Below are 11,253 nucleotides of genomic sequence, written 5' to 3'. Positions count from 1 at the left end.
GTTAGTGGGCGTGAATTGAGGATGGCTTCTATCTCAACCACGACTGTTGAGAGCTCTTCGTACGTAAACTTGGTGTTTACAAAGGATCTGTTGAGTAGTCCCTTTGCGCTCTTCACTGCCGCTTCCCAGAGCCCACCAAAATGCGGAGCCCTGGGTGGGATAAAATGAAAGCTGATTAAGTCAATTGCGGTTTTAGTCTTCTCATTGAATATGAACTTTTTTAGGTCGTGCAGCTGATTGGAGGTGCCAACGAAATTGGTCGCGTTGTCACAGTAAATATCTGTGGGGAGACCGCGACGTCCAGATAATCTTTTCAGAGCCGCCAGAAATGCTTCTATGCTGAAATCTGTGACCACCTCAATATGCACGGCCTTGACGACGAGAAATATGAACACGGCGAGATAGCTCTTTGATGAAGGCTTTCCGCGTATTCGAAGATATGTGGGTATAGGTCCGCAGAAATCGACACCGCATTTGTGCATTTACTGATGGCCAATCTTGCCTTGGGTAATTAACCCATTACTTGCTGCAGTAGTACGGGTCGAAATCGAACGCAGTGGGTACAGGCTCGAACAATACGGCGCGCTAAATTCCTTGCATTGATGATCCAGAAATTCAGACTTATTAGAGCCACTTGCGCCTTTGATCCGGCATGGAAGTTTTTAATGTGAAGGTGGCGGACATATTTAACTACCATTGATGAGTTGCTGGGAAGTAGTAGTTGGTACTTCTCACTCTCAGGCAGATCGGAATAGTCGAGTCGTCCTCCGACCTTTATGAGTTCAAATCCAGTAGAGGCGTCTACAAAAGGGGAAAGAAACTTTTAAGGACCCTTAAGTACTTGATTTTTCCTGAGGTAAGGGAGTTCTTCTGGAAACGAGTGGGTCGGAAGATTCCAAGTTATGCTGTTTGCTGCGTGTTCTAGTTTTTCCTGAGGGACTGAGGGTTTGACCCTTGAACTTCGATGATTTCCGAACGACGTGTATGAATCGAAACATCCATGTGACAATGCGTAGACAAACTGTGTATGAACTGTGCCTTTTGAGGGACGCCAGCAGATAGTTGTTTGTAATTGTAGTTAAAAATATGTGTTTCCGTTTCTCGCAGTTAACAATGTCCAAATCGATGGCAGCATTTTTTGCAACAGGCCACTTTGAAATGCTTTCATACAAAAACGGAGGACCGGTGAACCATATTGATGCTCGGTTGCTTTGGGTGGGCACGAATTTTTTTAAATGGATGTTAGACTCTGGATTTCTGACACGCGATTTTCTACGAAGGTTGAGAGTGTAACGGAGTGCTGCTGGAGCCAATGGAGTACGATTTGTGATTCTGACGAGAGGTAAGACGGTACAAGTCTTTCTCCGAACAATCCTTTGAACTTGTTGAATAGTTGAGCGAGTAAGTGTGCGGCGCACAGTTCCTGTTTTGGAACGATTGTTTCTTGACAGGAGCTACTCTACTCTTTGATGTCCACAACCGAACGGTGGAGTTATTTGGTCCTTCAGTTCGCACGTACACACAACATCCGTACGCCCTAAAGGTCGCATCGCAAAAATCCTTTTAGTTGAATGTTGTTGGCACTTTGCAGGCAACACCGCGGTACTTGGAGAGTTGGCAACATGTTCAAGAAATTTAAGTAGTCAGTCCATGCATCATTTTGAAATTGTGGAACCGGTTCATCCCAATTAAGATTGAGTATCCACAGTTCTTGAAGTTCGTTTTGGAGCAACGGTGAACAGAAACGGATCATCGAGTTGATGTTGAGTCTCTTTGCGGGCTTTCTATCAGTGAGCTCAGGGTGGTTTGAATGTCACTTGGTCAACGGAAAGTTCCCCTTTTGAAGAACTTCGATGACTTCTTGTTCGATGAGTTGCAAGGTGTGTATGTCGACGATTTGATAACCAATGCACCGGTCGGGAACTCCTCCTTGTACTTGTCAGTCAAGTAGTGTAAACTGCGCACTGCTAGATACGGTTCCGTAAGTGACGGTATTTAGCTGGAACGTCTGCAGTTCTGCGTCTGGGGAGTTTCTCCAAAAAATGTATTGATATTTTCGAAAGCTTGGATCGACGAGGACTTGCCTGTACATCTTTGTCACGTTAGCTGTCATGGTATATTGAAACAGTCTGAATTTGAGAAGATGCAGATAAAGATCCGTTTGCACAGTGGAACCCACAAGCAGTAGGTCATTAAGCGACAGTTGCGTAGTTGTTGTGCACGAGGCGTCGAAAACCACTCTCAATTTGGTTGACGTGCTCGAGGGCTTCAAGACGCAGTGGTGGGGTATATAATAACGCGACTCGTGAAGGGCTGGATTGGTCACCAATGACATGTGACCTAGCGCCTGATATTCCTGCATGAATGAGACATATTCGGATCTCAACTCAGGAAATTTCAGCATGCGGCTTTCCATTCCGTAGAATCGTCGACGAGCCACTTCAGCGGAGTTTCCAAGGCGAGAGGAATCATCCTTAAAGGGATGGTTGACTATAATGCGACCGTGGGAGTCCTGAATTGTAGTTTTTGTATAGAGCGCCTCACAGATTTGGTGATGCGGATGTAGACTCTCAGGTAAGAATCGTAGAATCGTCGACGGGCCACTTCAGCGGAGTTTCCGAGGCGAGAGGAATCATCCTTAAAGGGAAGGTTGACTATAATGCGACCGTGGGAGTCCTGAACTGTAGTTTTTGTATAGAGCGCCTCACATATTTGGTGATGCGGATGTAGACTCTCAGGTAAGACAGCGATGGCTTCTAGCTCCCAAAGCTTCTGCAAGTGGTTATCAATCGAGAATGTGCTTGACATAATACATTCTAAAACTTGCTGCTGCTGTTGTCCTTGACATCGGCCGGCGATCACCCAGCCGAACAATGTTTTTTGGAGTATTGGCAAGTGAGGTGCGAGCTTTATTTGGACAACGGCAAGCTAATGGTAATGACTTCAGCGCCTAATAGAAGATCGATGAGACGAGATTCATGGAATCTTTCATCTGCCAAAGGTGTATTGGTGGGCAGATTCCAAGACGATATGTCAATCTCAGAATCTGGCTGATACAAGAAGTGGCCGGTGACACAGAATTCAAGTGAGAAGTGATATTCTGTGATACGTGATTGGATGGTTGTTGTGGCCACGTACTTTATATTAGTTAACGAGTCACCATCCAGTGCTCCATACATAGCAGACGCCTTGTCCACCAATCCTTGTAGCTGTGTTGCTTTTGATTTCTCGACTGGTTGAAGTTTAAAAAACGCAGCTATGGTTTCTAGAAAGATAAGTGTTGGATTATCAAATCTTTCATTAAGCCGCTGCAAAGCCTTGGGATAGTTTTCGTTGGTTATTGGAAACGCCTTGATTGCGTCTAATGCTGGTCCCTTTAGGCTATGCAGCAAATGACATGGTTTCCTCACGAGCGATAATTTGGGTGAACGAGTTGATGAAATTTTTGCATTCTGCAAATTTTCCGTCGAACGTTGGCAAGGTAAGACGGCGCAGCTTCGACAACGACAGAGCAATCGAACTGGATTGGGCCAGCGAAAGCGGTGAATGTGGTGGTCTGGTGTTGTTGAGTTCCTCACCTAGCTGATCCTTGATCGCGACTTTGGTCTCGACATATCGGTCCTCCAGTTCTTAGCGACCGCTGTCGTTGGGATCCAACGTCTCAATCTCAGATTGGCCTGCCATTGCTTGCGTGAAGTAAGACTCCAGAATTCCTAGCCGGCATCACAGTTCGGCGCTGGAAAGTCCGGTGCCTTTGCCAGCGCTTGTTGTTACGAGGGTTTTAATGCGAGTTATATTCCTTTTAATGTTGGTCCGTTGGCGTTTGCATTGCTCAATAGTTGACATTGTAGAGATTATGTAACGGAATGCTAAACGGCAATAAAATTGCGAAGTGCGGCGAGCAGCGATCCTGGTGCGAAATGAATGCGTATGCGACGAATGTAGAAGCCAACTGAAGTTTCAGTAGCTACGAGAGCGTGAGCGAGCTGAAGTCTGGTAACAGCGGCAAAACTAAGATGGACGTGAAGATTGGCAGCAGCGTCGACGAAAAGCGAGCAGAAAAACTGAAGTTTACGCGGCGACGAAAGCGATATGAAGTTTGGCAACAGCGGCGACGAACCGTAAAGGAACGGCAACTGAGAAAGCGACCAATTGCAAGGGCTTACTGTAAACCAGAAGCGCCGATTAGTTCTTTGCTCTTGTGGAGAACTTTGCGATGCGATGAGAGTGAGGCTGACTGCTTTTACAGCTTCAGTGACGACGAAATTGGGAGATGAGAAAATGAACGTCTATTGCTGGCCGTGAATTTCTTGACGATAATTTATGAATTGTTCAATTGTTTATAACTTTTAAATTTGCAAACGCTGCCCCAAGTTGGGCGCCAAAATGAACGGTGAATTATAGATCGTTTTCTGTAATTATAACTCATTTAAATCAGAGTATAGGGGTGAAGGAAATTCTAAGTTTAAACTGATTGAACGACCGAAAATTCATGACCGAGACGACTTTTCTCTTTCAAAGATGATATGGTACTGCTTTTATAACCGAACGCTCGCTAAGCCGAGCAGATCGGAGCGTTATAAGAGGGCTTACAGCTGTACATGTTGAGACATTAGGTGTATACAGTATTCTATTCAAAATCTGATCCAACAACAAGGCTGATACTGGCCGCTGAAATATTAGTAACAGCCTATAAAAAAAAAACTTTTTGGACTGCACGGATATTTATATAGGTATGCTTTAAGAAAGGAACCGCGTTCCGACAAACTTACCCCTTTTAAATCCTGTGCGATGAGATCTCGTCTCTCCGGATCCTGGGATTTGCAAAATATTACATTGGATATATATGTAAATATACGTGCACTAAATGACTGCTGCTCTTAAGAATACTAATTCACTTAAACACAAAAGATATATACATATATGCCTGAGGCACGCGTCGTTCGTAACGCTGGTAGTGAGACTTTTCTTCGCTAATTGTTTATCAGGATCAGCACTACCGATTCACTTGATTTAAATGTATTTTAATGCATTTTTCAATGCTTCCAAAGTTTTTGATTTACACTTGTGTTTTGGTTGTATTGTATGCGGCTATTTGCCTTTGGTTATGCATAAGTTCACTTTAGCTTAGACTTATTCAATGGACACATTTACATTGCACCACCACTTTTTCGAAGTATGCTGTCGGTCACTAAGCCTCTGATCGGGTGACTCCTACAGCTGAACAATCTTCGGAAGTATTAGGATTTTGAGTACTGCGGCTACAAGCACCCCAGCATGTCGAATGTCGTTGTTGTGGTTGATATTCCCTCCTTCTTGGATTATAATGGCGGCGATGGTTCGACACATGAAAATCTTTTGAGCTATAGGTGTCCTGGATCCTGGTGGCTGATCCTGAAGGAGAGGACTCCGTGAATGACTGCCCCTGGAAAGGTCGCCTTTCCTCGGAGCCGGCGGCTTCCGTCAGCAAGACACCAGAATGGATTCTCCCTTTTTTTCTAATCATCTTAAGTATTTCATACCCTAGTAGAGCTTTTATTTAGCTGTCAGTTTGAAGCGGATAAGCTAGGTGTTCTCAACTAGGGTTACTATATCTCGGTATCTAATATCTTTGGAGTCAACGACCGGCTGTTGCAATTTGCCAGCTACCGGGGTTTGGTTATCAGTACGTCGATCGTGGCCGTTGTTCTGGCCACGCGACACCAATTTCTTTTGACCTTATCAGCCTAAGTGTGGTTAGTCAAAGGCACCCCTTCCTCCGACATAAGATTCGTCGTTAATCTTTCTATATGGAGGGCGTACGTAACAATCTAATTATATGTCATAAAATTTCGTAAGCATTATAAATTTAACTCACTAACTAAATTATAAATTTACCTCATTTAACATCAGAACTTTGTCTCAGAATAGCGATATGACTTTGTGTGTGTAGTCTTTTAAAATCTTATACATCCACGGTGAAAATTAAATAAAAATGCTTAGAAGCGAAAAATACGAGGTCTCCGTTCATAATACTATTCAAGAAGATGCAAGACTATTTGTTTATTTGTAGGAAAATTTAATCTAGAGCTTTTCTGGCCGACGTTAATCGCTATATATATATATATATATATATATATATATATATATATATATATATACGCATAATGTCTTTAACGTCCATTACATCCAGAACCTCGAGATCTTTTCGCCAGGAGTTTAATAAGTAAGTTCATTTGAATATTATTTTCGGTTTCGATATATATATTTGTATATATTTGTATTTTCTTTCAAACTATTTAATTGCTTATTCACTAACTTCTTAGATAACTATGAAACATATGATTTTTTTTCAAATTATTTAATTACACCTTTACCTACACCTTTGTCAGCGTTCTACAAGGAAACATAACTTCAGTTGAAGCTGTTGTCATGGAAAAAGGTCAAAATGACATGGGAGCAACTGGTACCTTCGGTGGAGGCTAGTTAAATCTTAGCTTTGGGTGCTTAATTTACTATACCAGCAAAAACCATAAAATAATCTGTTTATTTCTGCAATATGCTTTTTATATTGTAGACTTTTTGTTGCAAAAAGTTTATCCAAATAAAAATAATAGTAACTGCAATAACAATTTTTCCAAAATCATTTTGTTTATTGTGCGGTCCAATCTGGACCTCCGCACCGCAACCTTATTGCACCACTCTTCTAGTGCACCGCTCTCCCGATTTCAGTCACTCATTTAATTGCATTTGGCCATACATCCATACAAGCATACGCTTATATAAAAACGAGAAAAAAATTACAAGCTTTGAAAAAAATACTGTGCAAATGTATGACAAGCATGCAGTGAGAATTATTCAATTTCATTTTCAAGATTTTCTCACGGTATATCCGCAGCGGATTACATCTACATACATATCTACATCAACATCAATACATCCACACATCCGTTGATGTTGTTATACATATCGACATATATACACATTTCATTTAAATTCCAATAATCTTTTTCCCACCAATTAAAGTAAAAAAATTTTTAAATTAAAATTTTTGTTTTTTTAAAACAAAAATAATAATAACTGAAAAAAGAATTTTAAAAAAAAATGTTTGCTTATATTTGTTTTGATTTTTTGAAAATGTTTAGAAGTACGCATTTAATCCATATTTTTCTCTTCTTCATACAAATTTTTTCGACATTGTCACCTTCAAAAAATGGTTTTTGCAGTGATGTCATGAATGATTTTCGCCGCTCGTATTAGCTCCCGATTGTTAAGTTAAAATAGGTACCCAGGGAACACCACAAGCAGGCTGCTGCTTTACAACATGGTTTTTTAAACCAAAATACAATTTGGGGACCTACAAGTCGATATAACTTGCCAAAAAAGTTTAAAAAAGTTTTAAAACTCCATGTTTATGTATGCTAACTATTTGATTTTTTGGACGAAAGGTCCAATGATAAAAAGACCTGCTCTGCTACAGGCTACTATAGTGCGGCTCCTTGCATGCCTGGACTAGTGTGAACCACCACTTTACTGTATGTAGCGCCTTGACTTTTATGAATAGTAATGGCTTCTGCAGGTACTACTGGAATCTGCCTTCGGTCAATGGTAGTAGCCTGGTTAGAATTAATTTGAAAGTTCTTTAAAATTTTAACAACTTGGGTCCATGAAAGCTCCTGACGGTGGCTGCACTTTAATCCTGCACTAACTCCTATACATTCATCTAAACATTGTATCCAACGAAAGTTCGGATTGTTGGCGTACTGAAGCCTATCTCCCTATGAACATCTGTGGCTCCAATAACGAAACCATCTGATGTATCTACATTGACCGTCATCATAAATTTAGCAGTGGTTTTTAAAATCAAAGAGGTACACAAACCTTGTGTTTCAGATAATTTTAATGCCCTAGCTTGTTCCAGACATCTGTTCCTTTGCTCTAAGCTAACTTGTGCAGATTTAACTGAGTCTATAGCTTCCGGAATCGAGTTGACCTTCTCCCTATTGTATCGATATGTGTCCTGATTGCTTGAGAAAAAGTGAATTGCGTCAATTGGTACTTGACTTTCATCGGAAATTCGGAAATTTATATCATCAAAAGACATTTGGCCGGACGCCATGTTATTGAGTGCAATTACAAAAGGCTGGTCATCTCGCTGCCGTAAGATCCAAATATAGTACTGTATGGAGCATTGTCTAAGATCACCGAACACGATAACCGAACTACCTTCAAAAGGAATATCAACGTTGGAAAAAAATGGCTTAAAAATGGCGAGAGTCCAAATGGGAAAACATTGTTGCGCCGACCATAGAAATTTCGTCTATTATAAGTACTTTAAGATTAATAAATGTAGAACGCAAGGTATTTAACAAATCAGGGCTTCATGCAGAACCAGCCTGGTTAACGGGAAGAGAGAACATGGAATGAAGAGTAGAGCCTCCAATTTTAAAAGTAGCTTTGCCTGTGAGAGCACACAATAATATTTTAACAGAAGTTGGGTCGCATCCTGCTCTACCATTATACTCCTTGGAAAGGGACTGAAATAACGTGGAAATAAGTCTACTCTTGCCGACACCATCTTCTCCTCCTACGAACTCATAAAAACTAGCATTTTTGTTTAAATTCAAAACATTTATTTGAGAATTTATTTCCGGAAAAGCAAAGGCCCTAAACTTCTCATTAATTGCGGCATCCTCATCTTTAATTTCCTCATTATTGTCTTCTACCTCCATGGCCCTTCTAAGCGCGTTTCCAAACTTTCTATAACATTATATCAATTAAAATTGGCCTTAATAGCCTCCTCATTTACTTGGTAAAACTCCTCACAATATTTTTTTTAAGGACGTTGATGTACTTTGATCAGTACAAACAAGTGGTCCAACGACACCAAGCACGCTAGTTACGCGCGGGGCCCTTTTATCAATATGGGAAAAAAATTCGAGTTAGGGAGGAAGATACATACATAAAACAAATAGAGACAGGACACAAATGAAAATAAAAGGCACAACTAGGAATAAAGCAAATGAGTTAAAATATTAGTTTTAAATACGGGGATGGAGGTTGAAACGCAAATTAAATGATGAAGTTTATTATAGTTATTATATAGAACGCGAAAAGGCTCGTGCAGACAAAAATTTGATGTACATCGTGGCAAATTTAGAGGATAATAATTTCGTGTTAGTCTAACATGAACATTGAATGTTAGGCGGATTAAAAGATCTGCAGAGTCAATGTCACCTCTTATAAGATTTTGTATAAAAATAGTAGCAAGCACTACGTTTTACGTTTTACAAGTTAACGTTACAGTTCAAACTACGCAGGGCAAATAAGAGAAATGTTTTTTCTACCGGCTCAATACGGTCGATGTGCACTTGATATTGTGGACTCCAAACCGACGAACGAAATATTCGAAAATAGGACGGACAAGGGAGGTAAATAATAATATGCTCGTATAAGGATCTTCAAATTCTTTTGACCTACGCTTATAAGCCCAAGAACACTAATGGCTTTGTTAGCGGTGGACATTATGTGGTAGTCAAATTTAAGTTTAAGGTCCAGAAAAACACCTAAATCGTTAACATAATATATTTGGTCAAGTGGCGTCATTTTAGGAAAGTAACTGATAAACGTAGTGATAACGTTGCTTAAAGGCAGTTTAAATTTAAAAGTTTGTACTCACACCATCCATGAAAACAATCAATATCTGATTGTAAGTTAAGTCCCTTCGCTGTATCATTATATGATTAACAAAGCTTAACATCATCAGCATACATTAGTACACGAGAATGTGTTATGATTGAGGGAAGATTGTTAATAAACAAAGTTAACAGCAAAGGGACCAAATGACTACCCGGAGGCACTCCAGATGTCACGTAGATTACTTTTGAAACAGCAATCTTGAATATAACCCTCTAAGTCCTACCATTCAAGTAACATGAAATCCAAGATAATAACTTACCAGGAAACCCAAGCTGATCTAATTTAAATAAAAGAAGAGAGTGGTTAACGGAGTCAGAGGCTTTACAAAAATCTGTGTATACAAATGCTTTAGAAATTGCCAACAATTTAAAAAACACCTCTATAATTTTGGGCATCCGCCTTTATGGAGTGAAATAATAAAAGAGTCCTTCAAGATAGAAGGATCAACCGATGATGAAGTAGACCAATTAAAAAGTTTAAGAATCAGTTTACAATCCATATCCCAATCGCTCCCACACTTTTGTAAACAAAGGGCAGCACAAGAAAGATTTTTGTCACAAGAAATTGTTCTTAAGCTGAGTTCATTTGAATAAAGACATGAAACTAAATATTCGTTAATTTTTTCTTTTTAGTGTTGTCCTTAGTCAACTGATGGGACATTAGTTCGACTTATTAAATTAATAAAGAATTTTACTATATGAACATTGATGCATTTAAATAAAGAAATATTAGATACCGTTACTCAAATAACAAACTTTTAAATATATATGCCTTCATGAATGATTTTCGCCGCTCGAATTAGCTCCCGATTATTAAGTTAAAATAGGTACCCAGGGAAATAATAAAAGAGTGAAATAATAAAAGAGTCCTTCAAGATAGAAGGAACAACTGATGATGAAGTAGACACATTAAAAAGTATAAGAATCGGTTTACAATCCATATCCCAATCGCTCCCACACTTTTTTAAACAAAGGGCAGGACAAGAAAGATTTTTGTCACAAGACATTATTCTTAAGCTGAGTTCATTTGAATAAAGACGTGAAACTAAATATTCGTTAATTTATTCTTCTTAGTGTTGTCCTTAGTCAACTGATGGGTCATTAGTTCGACTTATTAAATTAATAAAGAATTTTACTATATGAACATTGATGCACTTCGAGAAGTACAAACAAGTGGCCCAACGACACCAAGCACAAGCTTGTTACGCGCGGGGCCCTTTCATCAATTTGGGCAAAAAATGCGAGTTCGCGAGGAAGATACATACATAAAACAAATAGAGACGGGACACAAATGAAAATAAAAGGCACAACTAAGAATTAAGCAAATAAGTTAAAATATTAGTTTTTAATACCGGGATAGATGTTAAAATGCAAATTAAATGATAAAGGTTGTTGTAGCTATTAAATAAAAATCGAAAGGGCTAGTGCAGACAAAAATTTGATGTACATCGTGGATAATAATTTCGTGCTAGTCTAAAAGGAACATTGAATGTTGGGCGGACTAAAAGATCTGCAGAATCAACGTCACCTCTTATAAGATTTTGTATAAAAATAGTGCAAAGCATTGTTCTACGAA

At 39.5% G+C, this 11,253-nt stretch overlaps 1 protein-coding gene across 1 annotated transcript; it reads right to left on the bottom strand.

Annotated features, from left to right (window-relative positions):
* Positions 1 to 1,939: 1,939 nt before the first annotated feature.
* LOC122818751 (uncharacterized) lies at positions 1,940 to 3,179 on the bottom strand. The gene is made up of 3 exons (XM_044093844.1): positions 2,943 to 3,179; positions 2,545 to 2,772; positions 1,940 to 2,512 (listed from the first exon to the last, which is right to left on the bottom strand). Exons 1-3 carry the CDS (start codon positions 3,177 to 3,179, stop codon positions 1,940 to 1,942), a joined length of 1,038 nt encoding a protein of 345 aa, XP_043949779.1.
* Positions 3,180 to 11,253: the final 8,074 nt, after the last annotated feature.

This window comes from Drosophila biarmipes, unplaced genomic scaffold (genome assembly GCF_025231255.1).
Source record: "Drosophila biarmipes strain raj3 unplaced genomic scaffold, RU_DBia_V1.1 ptg000004l, whole genome shotgun sequence".
Taxonomy (NCBI): domain Eukaryota; kingdom Metazoa; phylum Arthropoda; class Insecta; order Diptera; family Drosophilidae; genus Drosophila; species Drosophila biarmipes.
This window is presented reverse-complemented; position numbering and strand designations above follow the sequence as displayed.

What these genes read in the sequence shown, in the direction of transcription:
- LOC122818751 (XM_044093844.1), bottom strand. Translation starts at nt 3,179, where the DNA reads ATGTATGGAGCACTGGATGGTGACTCGTTAACTAATATAAAGTACGTG. An exon ending in ATCTTCTATTAGGCGCTGAA is followed by an intron (nt 2,773 to 2,942) that starts GTCATTACCATT and finishes AACCACTTGCAG; the next exon opens with AAGCTTTGGGAGCTAGAAGC. An exon ending in ACATCCGCATCACCAAATCT is followed by an intron (nt 2,513 to 2,544) that starts GTGAGGCGCTCT and finishes ACTACAATTCAG; the next exon opens with GACTCCCACGGTCGCATTAT.